At 41.4% G+C, this 17,970-nt stretch overlaps 2 protein-coding genes across 3 annotated transcripts in view; one reads left to right on the top strand and one right to left on the bottom strand.

Moving 5' to 3' along the window:
* The window catches only part of LOC109469197 (fibrocystin-L-like), a 40,488-nt gene extending 34,268 nt beyond the window's left edge, over nt 1-6,220 (top strand). The window contains exons 47-55 of one of the 2 annotated variants that reach the window (XM_019767638.1): nt 345-487; nt 899-1,155; nt 1,983-2,155; nt 2,583-2,691; nt 3,070-3,149; nt 3,588-3,810; nt 4,086-4,192; nt 4,682-4,851; nt 5,137-6,220. In XM_019767638.1, the coding sequence (XP_019623197.1) occupies nt 345-487; nt 899-1,155; nt 1,983-2,155; nt 2,583-2,691; nt 3,070-3,149; nt 3,588-3,810; nt 4,086-4,192; nt 4,682-4,846 (1,257 nt within the window). In that variant the 3' untranslated portion in view covers nt 4,847-4,851; nt 5,137-6,220. The remainder of the gene's footprint in view (nt 1-344; nt 488-898; nt 1,156-1,982; nt 2,156-2,582; nt 2,692-3,069; nt 3,150-3,587; nt 3,811-4,085; nt 4,193-4,681; nt 4,852-5,136) is intronic. The other variant, XM_019767636.1, reaches the window with a different exon arrangement.
* Nucleotides 6,221-7,076: 856 nt separating this feature from the next.
* Nucleotides 7,077-12,917, bottom strand: LOC109469089 (urease accessory protein D-like). The gene is made up of 8 exons (XM_019767473.1): nt 12,801-12,917; nt 12,399-12,570; nt 9,377-9,538; nt 9,054-9,179; nt 8,159-8,250; nt 7,636-7,823; nt 7,331-7,437; nt 7,077-7,151 (listed from the first exon to the last, which is right to left on the bottom strand). Exons 2-8 carry the CDS (start codon nt 12,567-12,569, stop codon nt 7,077-7,079), a joined length of 921 nt encoding a protein of 306 aa, XP_019623032.1. The 5' UTR covers nt 12,570; nt 12,801-12,917.
* Nucleotides 12,918-17,970: the final 5,053 nt, after the last annotated feature.

Genomic DNA, 17,970 nt, shown 5'->3' on the forward strand with positions numbered 1-17,970 from the left:
GACAACATTGCAAGGTTGCCAACATGCAATTTTGTATATACCATGGGTTTAGGTCCGGACTTACAAGTCCGGAACTGAACCTAAACCTCTGGACTTGAATCCGGACCTGAACCTAAATGTTGGTTTAGGTATGCACCACTAGTATCATGTGTATTATGTGATTGTAAACCCTACATCAATTCAGCGCTATAAAAGGCTGTGATTGCACAGGTAATGTTTGACCAATAAACCATGTAAGGTACAGAATGATATGCCTGCCAAAAGAGCAACAATATGAAAGGTAACTGCTGCTAACATCATTATACCAGATATAACAATTAAATAAAAATGTTCCACACATTCAGGGGATGAACTGGGCCGTTACCGTCTCCTTGGCGAAACCGTTCCCTGACATGTACAACGGCAGCCTTTCTGGGGAGACCTCGGCCACCTTCAACCCCCTCACCGGCTACGCAACCTTTGTCAACCTCCAGCTGTCTCATGCCAGGTCAGTTAACTGTTCCCATGGCTCAGTAAAAGGTTGTTAATTACGTTTTTGATTTTACATTAATCATTTAACCTGTAATCGGTATTTGATACAATTCGTAAGAATTTGCCACATGATGCTGCCTAGCATCTGAAATGTCTACAGAATGACAGTTGTTTGATATAGTTTCCATGAAATTTTTGAATAATAAACATATTCCATAATGTAGAACTAACCGAGTGTATCCTTTTCATTCTTGTATGAGAACTGGTCTGAGAATAGCTATTATAATTACAATCACATCAATTTTGGTGAGGTGAGTAATGACCTGTTTTGTCTCCCCTTCCATCCCGTAAATGGAAAAAATTAATAGAGAAACAAAGAAATTAGACAACTTTCATGATATGTTCATATTGCATGTACTTTGAACAGCCGTTACCAGCTGGAGTTCCACGTCACCAACGACCAGAACATGGCAGAGTACGACTTCACCTACTCCCCGGAGCCCGTTGACGTGTTCCCGTCCGGCTACCAGCGTCCCGGGGGGGTGGAGAAGGCCGTGCAGATCAAGTTCGACGCAGACTTCTCCACGGTGCAGGAGCACGAGGCGCACTTCGAGATCTTTGTGATGAACGAACTGAATGCCAAGTACAGCGAAGTCTACATCTCTGCTGTGGACACTTCTGCAGGTAACGATTCCCCCAGTATCGAACAATTTGTTTTTCTCAGTTTTAATCCTCTTAATAAAAAGAACAAAACTTAAATATCTTCTATACTTGAACGAACTGAATGCCAAGTACAGCAAAGTCTACATCTCTGCTGTGGACGCTTCTGCAGGTAAAATTTCCCCCAATATCAAATAATAATTTTGTTTTCTCAATTTTAATCCTCTTAATAAAAAGAACAAAACTTAAATCTCTTCTATACTTGAACAAACCGAATGCCAAGTACAGCAAAGTCTACATCTCTGCTGTGGACGCTTCTGCAGTTAAAATTTCCCCCAATATCAAACAATTTGTTTTCTCAATTTTAATCTCTTAATAAAAGACAAAACTTTAATCTCTTCTATACTTCTTTAACCATAATACAGAATGAGAACCAAATGGATAGTCCATCTTCAACTGTAAAAGTGTTTTTAAAATAACCCAGAGGTCAGAAAGTACAAAACGATTGCATTGTGTTGGTCATAGTTTTAGATAAAAGCATTGTGCAACTTGTAGTTATATTTCCCTATCTAATGTAAAAACACAAAATTTAGCCTGTGGGCTGCCAGTTGTTCACTTGCAATAAACCAAACTATAAACCTCTGGGTCATGCATAGGACTGCCAGGCCATGCTTGTCATGCTTGCAATTAAGAGAAAACTATACGTTTTTTTGCTTAGTGATGTTACCAGCAATTTTTGTCTTTTCTTTAATAGTAGATTTAAAAAATAATCAACTTGAAAACACATTATACAATCATGGATTTCATGAATTACAATTGAATGAGTGTTGTTTCTGTGCCTACCACTGTAGGAAGTATCATTGTGGACTTCACCCTGACTGGTCCAGAGGAGGCGGTGGATGCTGCCCTCCTGAGTCTGTGGGAGGCGGTGAATCAACCAATGACTGTCACGTTTAATGGGAACACCATGGAAACCATCCCTATCATGTTCGTGAACAACGAACGTTACTACGGTACAGGCGTGGTAAGTGATCACTGACTCACTATCTCTCACTATCCAGTTTTAGCATCTGTTGTTCCCTATCTTTCGAGGATTAGATTTGCTTGCATACCAATGCTGAGGCTTGAGGGCAACCGTCATTTACCTCTACCCTGTGGGTTGACATTATCGACCACCTCTTCTTTAGTCTACCTTGTGGTTTTTGGCCTTCCACCTCCAGTCAGCCAATGAATATCATTATTCATGTAGCATCTTGCATGATTAGTAGCTGTGCAGCAGGGCAGAATATACCCCCAAGCTGGAACATACCCAGGTGTCCTCTGGCCAGGGGTACATTCTGACCCACTGTAATGGTGATCATGAGATTAGAGTCATAGAAAATAGAAATGTTCGTTAGCTAAATCTTTGCACCAGAGACAGGTGCTGTAACGTTTCTCGTTGTTTTACACAGGCAAGTGGCGATGACGTCGTCCTGATTGCTTGCATCGCCACCGTGTCGGCCTTTGCCGTCATTTTCATCACGCTGATCGCGATCTGGAGATGCAAGAAATCTGCTGCAGGTCAGTAGGAACTCGGTTATTGATATCGTGTGTTATGGGTACAGATGACAATGTTACATGTAGGTTCGTTATGTTTGTGGATTGCTGAAGCATAAACTAGTTACGACGACATTTACAATATGTCTTGGCAATTTCAAGCCTCATCCCATAAGAAGTACCACATAGTTTGCTGACGATGAACATTTTTAGAAGACATGTATAGGAAAAGAAAATAAATGTGTTGGTTACTAATCTTTGTGTCATGGTTTTGACAAGAAATTTCCTCCATGAGAAGCTGCTACATCCACTTTTAAAATATATTTTAAAGAGGTGGTAAATATATATAAATTCTGTAGGATATGTCTTCTCTAGTTTTATATCTTTCTTCATTTTTGGTAGGATCAGGAAAGACTGCATGGAGCAACTTCCGCCCCTCGTCAGCCATCTTCCGCCCAAGCTCTGCCACCAGCATCATCAAGGCAAGAATATCAAATTTCTACTTTCGGGTTTTTAAGAATGAAATCACTAAATGTACATGATTTGTTTGATGTTATTGCTCCACTAAAAGCTACTTGTACAGTCACCAAAATTGGCTGTCAAAAATGGTGTAATTTTGGCCCAACTTGTCTTCAATGAAATGCAGTTGAAAATGAGAAGTTGACTTTCAGACTTGGGTTGTCAGTAACTGTTGTGATTTGTTGGTAATAGGCGAGAGCTTAGCAGTCAAAGTACACTTTCATCTATTAGAAGGTTTGAATGCACAGTCATGCATGTACAGCTGTGCAGCTGGTTGTCTTACTATGATATGTCAAGAACAAATAGAATGCAATGATACAACTAGGATACATATTGTACATAATCATCATGCAATAAGACACATGTATTTGTCTTAAACAAACCCTTGTGTGAAACACCAGGTGAAGGAAGCCCACCTGAACCAGCCCCCGGTGGTCCTGCAGTCCTTCAACCCACTCAAGGACGCCGAGGAGAACTTCGGCAGGAAGAACTCCGGCTTCAGCCTGGAGGAGGAGACACGTCTGGACAAGGACATCGAGTCCCGCCCCGTCTCCCGGGCAACCCCCTCCCCCACCCCGCGGCCGACCTCTCCCCCCGGATACGTGTATGAGGAGGAGGAGGATGGTGAGTCTGAGATAGCATGTCGGGATCAGGCCAATGTTCTTGAAAATATTTCTTCAACAGATGCTTCAGTCTAATCTACTTTGTTTACTTACAAAAAGGCAACATTCAACTTAAGTACTTCTTGTATCTTCCCCTGTTGCTTTGAAGAAAGACTCATTTTCTAGCTCATACTTAGTCTAATATAGAGGGTATGAGAAAGTTGAACACTGACTTCATCATTAGAAAGTGCCATAAAAATTAGAATCTTAGAAGACTCATCTCTAACCCCTCTTCAGAAAACATTCCTATGCCGAGGAACATGAAGGTGAAGTTGCTGGACAAGACGTACCGCCGCATCAAGTTGGGCCGCACCTGGATCGACATGAAGAAGACCCTGGACCAGGTATGGTCTAACTTTTGTGCAAAAGTGTGCCTCTCTCTTTGGAAGAAGGGTCTGATCTCTTGCAAACATGTACCTACCAGTAGGTTCTACACACCATCTAAGAGTTTGTTTAATGCATTGAACATTCTAGACCAGGGCTCTAGCCAGCACCAGTTTTCCATCAATTACCGGAATGTTGCTGCATGTCACAGAATTTTTTTCCTTTCTAGTACATTCCACCGATACCTGCATTCATCCCCCTGTGGAATGAACATGCAATAAAGAAAGAAATAATAAGTTTAAATTAAACTAATCCGTCAACCCTGACAGACAAAATTAACAAAAATCTTGGGTAAAAATATGAAAACATCTGAAGGACCACCGGCAACCACTCTCAACACCATGACTTGCCTCTAAAACACCAAAACACAGGTCATAGACCTCACACAGCAGCCTTTGAAAGTTTAAATTTGTAAGATCACGCTACATGTTTGTGTCTCCATCTTCTAGGCTCGTGCAGAGCTGGTGACTGCGTTCCCTGCCCAGCTGGGAGGGAATGACTTCCGCTTCATGACGGCTAACCTGACCCACGTGGTGCAGGAGGTGGAGAGCGAGTTCCACCTGAAGGACATCATTGCCAGGGACTGTGACGTCATCGCCCTCCACATGGTGTAAGGTAGGTAAATGCATTTTCATTGGTTTGTCTCTTACTATTGTTGAGTTGTGGCTGGGAAATGCACGGTGTGCAATCCCTGAATCGGGTAAGGTTTGTTACAACATTCCAGGACCTGTATATCCTGCAAATTCTAATGTGACCAGTTCATCACTTGGATTGCTTGTTCTTCTTTATTACCATCATACCATTTTTCCTGTAGTACTTGGAAAGTGGCACAGCTAAAGATCTGACTATTCGTCAGACATACATGTAGCTACCAGTAATGTGTATTCTGTTATTTTCCTTGCAGATCTAACACCACAAGGACCAGACTGAGTCAAGACATGCTTGTTTGATTGATCAATTGATTGATTGATTGATTGACAAGCTGCACCCCATGTTTGCCGTGTGTTTGCTGTGTATTACATCATTAGGGAATGATTTTCTGGTGACACTTTTCACTCACTCAGATCATTTCAATGAGGAGACAAGCATAGTATATTTAGAATCAACTGATAATCGAAATTGAAATTTTTATGCAAAGCATCCAACATGATGTGTGGCCCTTTTTTCTAACTCCTGTAACTTCTCTTGAATACAAGTAGCTTGTCTTATATAAGCTGAACATTTTGATTGGTTTAACTTACACATGAAGTCAATGAATTTACTTTACCCGGTATTTACTACATGAACATTCTCATTGGTTACAGAATACAACAATGTTGCTTTCATGAACAATGTTATTGCTCTGTAGTTAAGCATGTAATTTCCATCAGAATTCTTCTTCAAACCTTTCCTTTGGGTTGAGAGATTTTTGTGTGTCCCCCCCCCCAAAAAAAAATATACTAGAACTGTGATTTCTCACCATTACTTCATATATGCCAAATTTCATCTACATTGTGAAAAGTTAGATTTATAAATGATTTCAAATTAGTTCATTACTGGACATATTCACAAAGCTGTGACAACAGTTGAGGATATGAAAAATTCAAAAATGTTTATACCCTCATTTGTATCAAGAAATACATTTTTCTAAAATATGGAAATTATAGTACATGGTGAGAAAGCACATTATAATTTAAGATATTGTGACCTTTTAACTTTACTTTAAGATTTTTGTTATTGACAAATGTCAAACAATTGACATGCATCAATGCATAAGCAAGCACAGTAGACCTGCTTGCATCCTGTAGTGTGTTAACAAACTAGACATGTGGAAACATCAGTGATAAAGGGCGAATGTACACCTTGTAGGAGAATGACAATGTTGAGACACGATCTACCCAACAGTTGAGACAGGAGGTAACACACTTTATGTCCATCCTAGGCACAGTGGATGCATGTTTGTTCTTTGTGTGTTGTGTGATGAAATAAAATGAAGAAAAATCCAAAAAGCTGTGTCTTATCCTTTTAATATTAGTGTACATGTTCTACATGTATGGTCTATGTACACGTTCTCAGTCAATATCATTTAATTTAATTGCACATTTTTTTTTGTAAACTTACATGTACATGTACAAGTACATAGGGAGAAACAGAGCTATGAATATGTTGCCATTTGAACGCCGTCCATATACAGGTGAACAGACTGGTCCTAGTGCTGAACGCCTTAAAGGGTACAGGCGGACATACATGTATCTGTGTCTGAACTCTCCTTTGTGTGAAACGCCATCGATGCAAAGGCGAACAGGCTGTACCAAGTGCAGTACACCCTAAGGGCATGCCAAATATATCAGTGTGAGAACTGTCCTTAGTGCTGAACTCCGTCTATACAGGTGAACGGACTGCCACTAGTGCTGAACGCCGTAAGGATCAGGCGAATATAACACGTACTGTCCTTAGTGCTGAACGCCATCCACGAAAAGGCGAACAGGGTGTCCCGATTTCTGAACGCTTTCAAAGGACCAGGCGAACACATCTGTCTAAACTGTCCCCAGCACTGAAGTCCTTCCATGTACTGTATTATGAGACCTGTCCCTGGTGCTGAACGCCATCAACACATTTAAAACATTCTTAACAACGCTTCAATCACAGAAACGGATCTGGTTTTCAGCATCAATTGATCGATAACGAACGGATTTGAACAAAACAACTTATAACACTTCCTCTTTTTTTCTCATTCTTTTTTTGCGGGTTGTATAAAAATAATACGCGTTTCAAGCCAGGAAAAAATACGACGTTTCACCAGTATAACCGAGCTAACCAAATTTGTATCACTTTAAAGACAATTGCAAGTTGTTAACAAAACTACTACTTGTCCCTAAATGGGTCACCACCAAAGGCCGGGACGAAGTCTTGTAGTACATTTCGAAGAAATTCATAGACCTGAAACAGAAGAATGGATGGATGAAATGAAGACCTTATTGTACATACATACGTAACATACCCCTTGGGTAAAGTACAGGTCACAAGAAAGGAATAGCTTATATTATGTACATGTATACATAGCGACGATATCATAGAAATGAAGCTTAACAGACACGGGTACGTGTACAGTACTTTACCTGTTGTGTCGTTTCGGCGTAAAATTTGACGTTGACTCCGATCACTTCCTTGCTGTTTTTGTCTGGGTTGATAGGAGTCGCTTTTACGTCAACGCCCTTCTGCTTGCCTGTGGTAGGAAATATGATATAATATCGGATTACTATGTAGATATTCCGCAAGAAAACAAACCGCTTGGAAAAGTTTGAAATTTACGCACGAAAACCAAAGAAGCGGCCCTGCCGTTCATAATATCGGATTACTATTTAGATATTCCGCAAGAGAGCAAACCTTTTGGAAAAGTTTGAAATTAAAGAAGCGGCCCTACCGTTCAAGTCTCCCTGCAGTATCCTTTGATAGACGCCAACCGTTGCTGGACCAATCAGAACGAAGGTCCCGATGACGTCATGACTTCCCATGATATTTTGTGTTTTGCTGGAAGGGCAGTTGCCCAAAGCTGTCGCGTTGTTGCACACAATTTTATCTCTGACATAGATGTTGGTAAACGAGCGATAGCTGAAAAGGAAAAGCGTCAGATTAACTCATGTCGATACATACATATAACTCTACTCTACTAAAAGCTTCAGGGAGCTTTGTACGTTCATGTCCCGATTAATTTTTAACTAATTCAAAATAAGTTTATACAATTTACATTTTTATGGAATAAAATGTCGTTGCCTCTCTTTAATTTCCTGCTATATGCATGTCTGTGTGTTGTGGAAAATTGTATACATAAAATCGGAGAAAAATTCACAATAATGAGTAAAGAAGAAATTCGTCAAAAAAAATCTCCTTTTTTCACGGAGGTATGAGATCTTCGTTTTCTATTTCTAGACTCTTTTTTCTCTCACCCTTTGAGCTCCCATCTCTCGCCCAGGGCAACTCTTCCTGCCGATAACCAGTCAACGGCAACCAGGCTGGCGTCGTCATGAAGATAAAACTCCTGAAACAAGGTCAGTTTGTTTATTTTACTTTTTTTAGGTGTTGGACAACATTAGGTATTAACTATTAATTAGGGCACATGAGTAACAAGGCCAGGTTCTTATTGATCCTCCTTGCTAAAGTCAACTATATCTTAGGCGCCCGCTGGGTTTTATTGCTCGCGTTCAAATAGACTTGAATGTAAAATATATGACATGTAATAACGCTTGTACTATGTACACAATCATTAGTTTCACGAAGGAGGGTGTGTATTTACCGACGTTATGTACGTGAACTGTTGGATACAGGAGGGCATGGTTGGCCTTTGTCATTTGGGAACCATCTGGGATTCATGATTGGCATTTTCTTCTTTTAATTTCAAATATCTGGACTATATGAAATGTTTTGCAGTCAAGTTTGTATATATCTAAGACCTGATGCTCATAATGTGCACTTTGGCCGTGCATGCTGATTGATAAATCAGCCTGTCCATCGGCCACTTCAGAGCAAAGTACATATATATATAACGGCACTCAGGCGAAATAGTTGGCAGGAAAACGACTTTTTGACCGTGCCCCTGCTGGCTAACCCCGTAGCTAATAGAGAGTTGGCAGCCAAAAGGCTTTTACTTCAGTGACAGTGTGCTAAAGGTCGATTAGATTCTGGGTTGACTCATACATACTTTGGAGGGTAAGTGCTTAACTGGCTGGCCCGTCTATAGGTACAACCTTATTTGTCATTTTTGTCACTTCTTACATTGAGTTGCACAGGTAAACGTTCTTTGGCTTGTGGCTTTTTTAAGTCCGAGACGTCTCACTACTTTACCTGCTGTTTCTGGAATGTTGCTCCGGTGTAGCAGACGACAGGATCTGGGAGGTACGCCAGCAGTGCACCCTCCTCTGCCGTACAGCGCACGGTCTGGCCGCTGCCCAGTCTGTCGCACTGCAGTGCCTAAGAAGGTCGATAGGAGTCAGACAGTTACACGCTTCAGTTTTGTAATTCCCCTTTAATCCTCTCCATAGACCCCATTAGACTCCTTTTGGAACGAATTGTGGTTAATAAGTCCCCTGGTGAGGCCGCGCCCACCGACTCAAGTGTAAAACAAAACTTTGTAAACATGCATGTGAATACGAAGTGGCTTTACCTACCCTTATAAACGACGGTGTGGTGACGATCACGGTGCACCCTCTCCCCGCGGTGACGTCCACCTCCATGTGCTGCCCGTCCGTCAGCCCCCCTCCCTGTGTGGACACGTACAGCCACTGGCTCAGAGGATTCGTACTGGCGTAGCGCGGCACCGACAGTCGGACCTGACAACGTAATGCAAGAAAAACGGGCAAAATTTACTCCCCAGTCAGATGCCTTATTTTTGGCGTGTTTTTAGTTGTTGTTTTTTGTCTGTTTTTCTTTTTTGCACTGGTATGTTTTTTGTTGGGTTGGCGTAAAAAAAAGATACCAGTGCATGAATGAACATGTATGTTGCCCAGAATTCTCAACTTGCAACCAGTGTACAGTACCTGACGGTGTACTTGTCACCAAACATTGTCAGTCACTCAGACCAAATCAAATATTTACGTGGTCTTCAATACCTAAACGCTTAAAGTAATAGAAGTGTCTACAAACGCGTTGTTAAAATTGTCTTATCACAGCTGAGATTGTTTTGTCTCATCAGAGATTGTTTTAAGCTATGGCGGTTTGTGCATGACCTTGGTTTCTGGGGACAGAAATATCCCCTCAAGCTATATACAGATCAGCGAGCCTCGTAAACAACAGGCGATGCCCCCTATTGTGACGGTACCTAACGTGCATGCAACTCCAAGCCGGGGAAATTCTGTGGGGCCAGGGGCCGGGAGTCTATATTAGCCGCATGGGACGGCCAATGGTTACAGAAGGCCAGTACAGACTCCCCTTGCCCCACGGAACCTGCTTGTAGATTAACCCCTTTTACAAGCTTGTGACTTGCGGCGACCCTGACCTACACTAACAGTCTGGGACTGTTTGCTCCTGGTGAATTATTATACATGTGTACATCTATATATAGTCGCATGAAACAGGCGACAGCCGAGTTATTGAGAATCAAGAAACAAAACTTATGACAACTGAATAGTTTTTTTATGCACAATGAATTTCGGTGTTCTCTACATGTACCAGGCACTTTGTGCAAACACACTACACATAAAAGACACAATGATAGCCTATACAATGTCCTTGTGAAAAACTCTGATATCACCGTAATGATGGAAGATTGAGTGTCCACCGTCAAAAAGACCAATTTCAATAAAGACTGTCTCTGTAGTGTTGTATAAGTTGGAGTTTAATCAATTTGTGACTTTCCAACGTGTCAAATATTTACCTATTACGAATATAACGAACACTATGAACATGCCCTACTGACCGCGCTATGAACTCACGTGACAAGAAAGTGAACTAGATCATGAGACTATTTGCTTGCCTGGGTTCCAGACCCCGGCCCTTGAAATCAAGAAAATCAACAAATTAAATAAGGCCACAGCAAGTAAATTTTATCGATGGCATCCTCCGCTGACTCCAGGTCAAATGCGACAGAGCGAAAAAAAAGGCGGATAATAAAAAAACAAGATTCCTACATTTTCAAATTTTGACATCATAAACCTTGTTAAACAAAAAATGATAAATATATTGTACTAAGTTTACTACCAACTATTGCAACATCCATTTCTCGCTGAAACAACGTAACTGTGAAAAATTTGATTCTGTTGGAACATCACGTATACACAGCCACCATCACATATAACCGGATCCGCGGAATTAAATACATTGATGCATCAAAGTTAAAGGCAAAACAGCAAATCAGAGCCTTGTCTTGTCTCCTCTCTTCATATCTATCTGAAATCCACGGCCCGGCATTACATTTTTGCCCATTTTCGGCATGTTGGCCACTGTCAGAGGGTAACAATTTTTTTTGTTTTTCCAAAATCAAGCAAAAATCAATTAATGTGCGAGGTTTATTTTGTGCCAGACCGACACGTTCAAAAGCAGACTTTCCAACAGCTTGATCGACCACATCGTAAAGTTAACCAAGCGTAAGGTATGCCGATACAACTTAACATTCCACACCACATTTAGTAGAGTCTCCTTTCTGATACAAGGTACATTGTAGCTACGATTACTTACAAGAGAAAAATGAACACATCAAGGAGGTTGCATACATTTGATCGTCAATTAAAAGCGAACTACATGTAGGTCAAAGGACAACGAACGAGTGAACTACGTGCACGTGTAGGTCAAAGGACAACGAACCGTCATACGGATGACTGCTTTCCGTCGATTTTGTTGTGTGAACAGTTGAATTAGACACACTGAAAACAATAATTCGGAGATCTCATACCTCCATGAAATATGTTTATGGAAATGTTTTGGGGGGATTTGTCTAATTGAATATGGAAATGAGGTCGTAATTAACGTAATCCAGTTAAGTTATGGTTTTCTAAACTAAAATTACAATATTTTGCGTGTGAAATCCTATGGCAATATTTCATTTCCTCAATAATTATATACACACATACAGACACACACAGAGACACACCATAAACGATACCTCCATTTTTTCATGCAGGTAACAAAACCTGCGTACACGGAGATGATAATGATAGGTAGAGTGTTCGCCGTCAAAAAGACCGATTTCTGTGAAGACTGTGTGTTTCCGTGTAGTGTTGTTCATAAAGTTGAAGTTTAGCTGCAGACAGACTTAACAACGTGCCAAATGTCTACATCTATTACGAAAATAATGAACACTATGAACGTGCCCTACTGACCGCGCGATGAACTCACTTGCCAAATACGTAAATGTTACGAGTACTAGAACCAGATCATGAGACAGTTTGCCTGTTTTTCTTCTTCTCTCCTCGCCTAAAAGAAACGAACGTACATGTAGCAGGTGTCATTCTACAGAGTCAACAACAAAGTAAACCTATGTTCCTTGATGTAGGATCCAAATAAAGTCAAAGTCACCTCCAAGCAGATCGGTTTTAGTGTTGGTGATTTATTCCTGTTTTGTGACATTCAGTCTCTTTCTGGTATGTCAGCTAGCTACAATTACTTACAACGGAGAAGGAGTGGGTATTATACATTTCATGGTCAAGTACATACAAGCGAACTAAATTTAGCCCACAAGACAAAGAGCCGTCATACCGGGTGACTGCTTTGAAGGATCGTGTTGCGAACGCCAACAAGCTCCCCGGCGGCGCCGCAGGTTGGGTGGAAGGCGGCCCGCCCGGTACCGACGACTGTGACCGGCGTTTCTCTATAAGGGGACGGTTCCACCAGGTCGTCTGCGTCTCTCAGCAGTTCTTCCAGGTCCATTCTGTGGGAAGATTCCGTGTAGAACTATTGCAATTTACACGTAAAAACAGCCCTCTAACAACCTACACACGCTGCCAGTAGTCTAGATTCCGCCCCAGACAAGCCCCAGGCACACCCCTTTTCTACGTAACGTTATAGATCCTTCCGCCCAGTGATTGCGTGATATGGCTAAGCAATACTCGAGTCAGTGATGTCTGTCCTGTTCTTTGCAGAGTATGGGATACGTCTTACCTGCTCTACTTTGACCAGAAATATCCGAAAGTGTACCAAACGTCTCACAGAGGACGAAATTGTCACATTTACGGGGGTACGCTCCGCGCAGGCTCTAGCACATTTGCCCTTTCCCCGGTTTTGGCGGTGGGCCAATTTTTGAACTTCGATACCGCCGACCTTTACAACCCTGCCTTTTTCCCAAACCAACCCAGTAATCTTGAACCTTGTACCTTAACCCTCCGAAAGTTGAAAAGGTACAAAATAAACTGAGCCTCCGTAAACCCTCTACACAGCCTCTGCATACCTTCTAGCCTCCCCCATGGGCTGTGTAGGTCGCGTGGCGGGGGCTGTGTTGGCCTAGTCTAGCCTCTACCAGCTGCAGGCACCGCGGATCGCTAGAAAAATAGTAGAAATTGGCCTAAATAAAGGGATAGTATACCAGGGGAGGTAGCCGGCTAGAGAGGATCCAATATGCGACCCATGGAATTGGAACCTCTCTAGCAGGCTAGCTTCCCTGGTATACTATCCCTTATTTAGGCCAATTTCTACTATTTTTCCAGCGATCCGCGGTGCCAGGTAGAGGCTAAGCCTAGTCGGCTAACTCCCCAGCCATATAACTTTCTTTTTATTATGTAATTCATACAAATTATTTTTGTTCAAAGGAAATATTCTATAGAACTCAATTCACTTTAAATCTATCGAAATTAGCATTATTATTTACATGTCATTTACATCTACCTAGTGATAGCAAAGGAAGTCATCAGAATCTTCTGTACCAAAAGCCAATTTTTTTCTACCTCACATAATGAAACACGTTTTTTTTATCCTTTCATATGTGGCCTTGTTACAACTAATGAGATTTACTAGGAAATACAGACCTTAATACTACAACCAAGGGCATTATATCGGAATTGATACAAATTAAGGTCTTCAACCGCCTTGCATGTATTAAGATGCATACTTTAAACTTTAAATAAATACACAACTACAAACAAAACCATAGCATGTCCACAGCACAAGATATCATACCGATGTACCCCGGTACAATACCTTACAAAACCGCTAGAGTACCCAAAGTTAATATTGACCTCCCTTTTCCCAACCTCATCCTACCTACCAAATATCATTAAGATACATGCTCCACAACCCAAGTTAGGCCACACCAAGTAAATTTTATGGATGACGTCCTCGCGCGCATTGATTTTGGCCTCTTCCTAGAAAAAAAAAACAAGAAATTTTGCTTCCTGTAACTATGACCAAAGAGTCACGACAGTGTCGCAAATCGTCAGATTGACATGAAACCCGCAACGCGAAGAAAGTGTCTATTGACAGGACCATCCTGTCAATAACAGAAAATTTTTCACTGTCCACTGATCCACCTGATTTATTGCTGTTTTGATGAAGAAGAAAAGACTTCTTGCTTGCTACACTGTGTCACCTCATTCATTTTGTGTCCTAACATTTGTCGTCTCTTAGTATATTTCTAATCTAGGCATCTTGTTTTTTAGGGCCCTTCTTGTTTTTTTTTCGCCCTCTCGCATTAGATTTAGGGTCTCCAAAGGACGTCATCCATAAAATTTACTTGGTGTGGCCTTATAACCGATTACAAAATCAGCAACCCCTATGTATGGTGTACCTATCAGTAAACACATAGCCTTCTGACGAAGGTAACAAGGTTCCAACCGTACAAGGTTACATCTCAATACACCAGCCTACACACACTGACAGGTACGAGTAATTCCGTTCACGGTTTAGCGGGCTGCTTGTAGGTAATAAAAGCTGAATATTGCATGACGTGCTCGGGGACGCCATGCGTGAACGGCCAAGGTAATTGCAAACGTGAGGAGCGTAGTGATGTTATATCCCTCCGCTAGGGAGTACGTCCCATTCATAAAATGCCTCCGCCGTAGCACTCCTTGATAATGAATGAATGAAAACCTTTATTGCACATTTTTGTCACACTTGGCCAAGTACAGCTCACAACAAAACAAGATGAACGGGTACAGTTAACAGATACAAAAGAAAGTAACTATCGTTATTCGTTATATAAATTCAACTTCTCCCTTTTCAGTTAGTGTAGAAATAAAAGAACAAATATGTTTAACCATAGATGGTTTGTCTGGTTGCATTAGGAATGATATCTTTAACAGAAGGCCGGCAGAACAGCTCAGCTACATGTACATTTATCTGTACATCGATCGTGACGTTGGTGTTTGTTTGTTTGTTTGTTTTTAGATGTGTTTGTGTCATTTAATGTGTCTGTATACTATGGGCCGTTGAGCCTGAAATAATCAATAAACAGCATAACAACTGTATGGCTAATTCTTATCGTCATGACCTGTGAGTGTACGGAGATTTTGTTGTCAGTGGTCTGTGTGTTAACTTTGCTTGTGTTTCATTAGCTATTTCCACTACTAGGGACGTCAGTATCACTGACAGGAAGTTATTTTCCATTTACTAGTTAATAAATCTACTATAGAAAACATTCATGAACTGTGCGTTGCTTTTTCAAGATGGATCCTTGCAATTAACTACCGGAAATGAATTTGCGATATGCTCATCTCTGAATGTATGTATGTCTTACAAAATGCATCAATCATGCTTCTGCGACAGACGCTAACATTTTAGAGCATACATCAAGGAGAAAATATGAACTACCCAACATAAGAGAAAATATGTAATACTTAGGGGTCCAGCAGACGAAATTTTATTATTATTAAGTTCGGTAGATCATAAAACCACTCCAGTGGGTTATTTCCTATAACCTCCTTGATAAAGAAGTCGAACCCAATAGTAGTTCAGCATATATTGTTATCCATTGTGCGTCCGTTTTATTTTCATGTAACGTGTACTTGTAATTAGCCTCCGGGAAAGAACTTGCAATTAACTTTCATCATCAAATGTATAAAACGTAAAACAAAGATGCTACTCGTATTTTCTAGTGGATATCAATGCGCGTTGTGATCCTGTTCACAGCTCACCGCTGTAACCCTCCGCCCCTCGGGGTATCTCAGTAAGTGCGTGTGACGTCACTCTTACTCCGCGCATATCTAGGTTTCCACAACCCTCCAGGAATACAGAACAGCATCGATGTAAAATATTCTACGTAAGCGGCTCATCCTTGAAAGGCTCTCCGGGAAGCTTGCTTAACGGTAGTTCCCGGTTTGAGCCGTGCGTGGAATGTTGCGCATTTCGGCTGCCATTTTGTAGCTTTGCTGCCATAGGAACCGTGCAACTCCGGGGGTTTGGTGATACTGCAGGTGCTTGGGTATAGACCGTGTGTTATGTCTCGGAGTTCGATCGTCTGATGCGCAGGAGAGCTACAGACGCCTAAAGGATAGCGGGATTTATTTCTAATTCTCACCGCGCAGCGCAGTCAACAAGGCTGTCCTTTTTAGGTCTATGCGATGGAATTGTTTGGACCAGGCGAATAACAGTAGCGGTGATAACTGAAGAGGTGCAGTGCGATCCTATGGAATGGTCCGTCGTTATTATGTATAATTACGGCAAGATCCGTGCCCGGATGAGGAAAACCACTGGATCTAACCCAGAGGACGTCACTGAAAATTTGGCGCGAGCTTCTGCTGAGAAGTAAATATCGATCACGGGAGGGTTTTTAACCGTGCAGTGTAGCACAGTTCGCAGTGATAACGGTTGAAAGAACGACACAATGGCGGTGTGTTCCTTGCTGACTCACACACTTGTGTTCATCGCCTCCAAGGAACTGTTCCTGACTCATGCAGCCTCGGCGGCGGATACACTTTGCCCGTCAGGGTGGCCCAAAAGGTACGCTAATTTGTGAAATGTTGTTGCGCCGTATGTAGAAATTACGATGTTTTGAAACGTGAAGACGTCATTCTGTTCACCCATTCAAACTACTTGTATAATGTTATTGGTGTAACATCAGATAAATATTCCAGATCGACTCCAACTGACGATTTTCTGATAAAATTGTATTGAGCGAGTGTAATTTCTTTATTGAATCCATATCCTACGGCGCCCACTTTGTCATAATCAGAGAACTTTGTCGAAAATGTCTGAATTTATCGAAGAGACGTTTGCATAATGTGACCTTCCGAAGGTCGTTGGGATGAAGTCGTAAATCTTGGTCTGAAGGAAATGTCGAGCTGTCCGGTGTGTTATGTTCCTGCTGCTGAATCAATACAAAGTGTTAACGTTATGCACTACCTGTTCTACGGAGCGGAAGGTTTTCCTGATAAGTTGCTAGGTACTCTCCAAGGAAACGGTTGGGTTTTGGCTTATTTCTGGCGTGTTTAGACATTTTTATCGGGCTCTTTTGCATTGCATTGGTATCGTTTTTTACGTGTATGGAAGTTTTGGTTATGGTTGTGCTTGTTTCTTTATTCGTTTGTTTGTTTGTTTGTTTGTTTGTTTTCTTGTGTGCCCGTAGCTGTTAGAATATAGCAGAGTCACAGAAGGCGAAGTGGGAAATGTCATAACCACAGACTGACGCGTATCAGGCTTGGAGGGTGAGGTCGAATTATAATACTATATAGAAAGAAGTGAAACAAATTATTTTGAACAAGTGGAAAACAATTAAGGGAAGAAGAGGATTTAAATGTTTATCACTAAGCAACGAAGAAGGGACAAAATAATGACGCAAGATAGATAAAATCAAATTTTCTGAAGATTCCGAAGCACCAATGCTCAAAACAAGCTTGAGGACTATATATGATCCAATAGAGGAGCAGAGGTTACGAAGTCTGCTTGGGAACATTCTCTCCTCCCATCTTGTTAGACCGGAATGGTTTTTACGTGATCCACTCACACCAGGATGGGCCCTACACGCATATACTACAACCGTACTTCAGACGTTCTCACGTATTGTCGTTACGGAGATTTAGAGGCGCATTTCGTTTCTTGGTAATGCTCACTACATCACCATCTTTCATGCCTAGCGACAGTTCTGATTACCGATACACTTAATCTTCCTGTATCAGTAAATCGCTTAGCGAATATTCCATTTCCTATATTGTGGGATTTGCAATCAAAAAGCAGTGAAAAATAGACAGTGCATGTGTATAATGCCATACGTTAAGTTATTATTTTTTACTCGTGCCTTAAGCTTGTACCAGTCTTACAGAACACATGGCGAAGTTAGTAGTCTGTGTAATCATCTTAAGGATTTTTTCAGGACATGTCAATTACATTCATTGATTACCGTTTT

The sequence above is a fragment of the Branchiostoma belcheri genome, unplaced genomic scaffold (assembly GCF_001625305.1).
Source record: "Branchiostoma belcheri isolate BF01 breed outbred unplaced genomic scaffold, Haploidv18h27 scaffold20, whole genome shotgun sequence".
Taxonomy (NCBI): Eukaryota; Metazoa; Chordata; class Leptocardii; order Amphioxiformes; family Branchiostomatidae; genus Branchiostoma; species Branchiostoma belcheri.

Bases quoted from the DNA above. Each gene is read 5' to 3' on its own strand.
- LOC109469089 (XM_019767473.1), bottom strand. From the start codon at position 12,569: ATGGACCTGGAAGAACTGCTGAGAGACGCAGACGACCTGGTGGAACCG. The intron at 8,251-9,053 runs GTAAAGTAGTGA...ACCTTGTTTCAG, and splicing joins CAACATTCCAGAAACAGCAG to GAGTTTTATCTTCATGACGA. The intron at 7,438-7,635 runs GTAGGGCCGCTT...TTCCTACCACAG, and splicing joins ACTGCAGGGAGACTTGAACG to GCAAGCAGAAGGGCGTTGAC.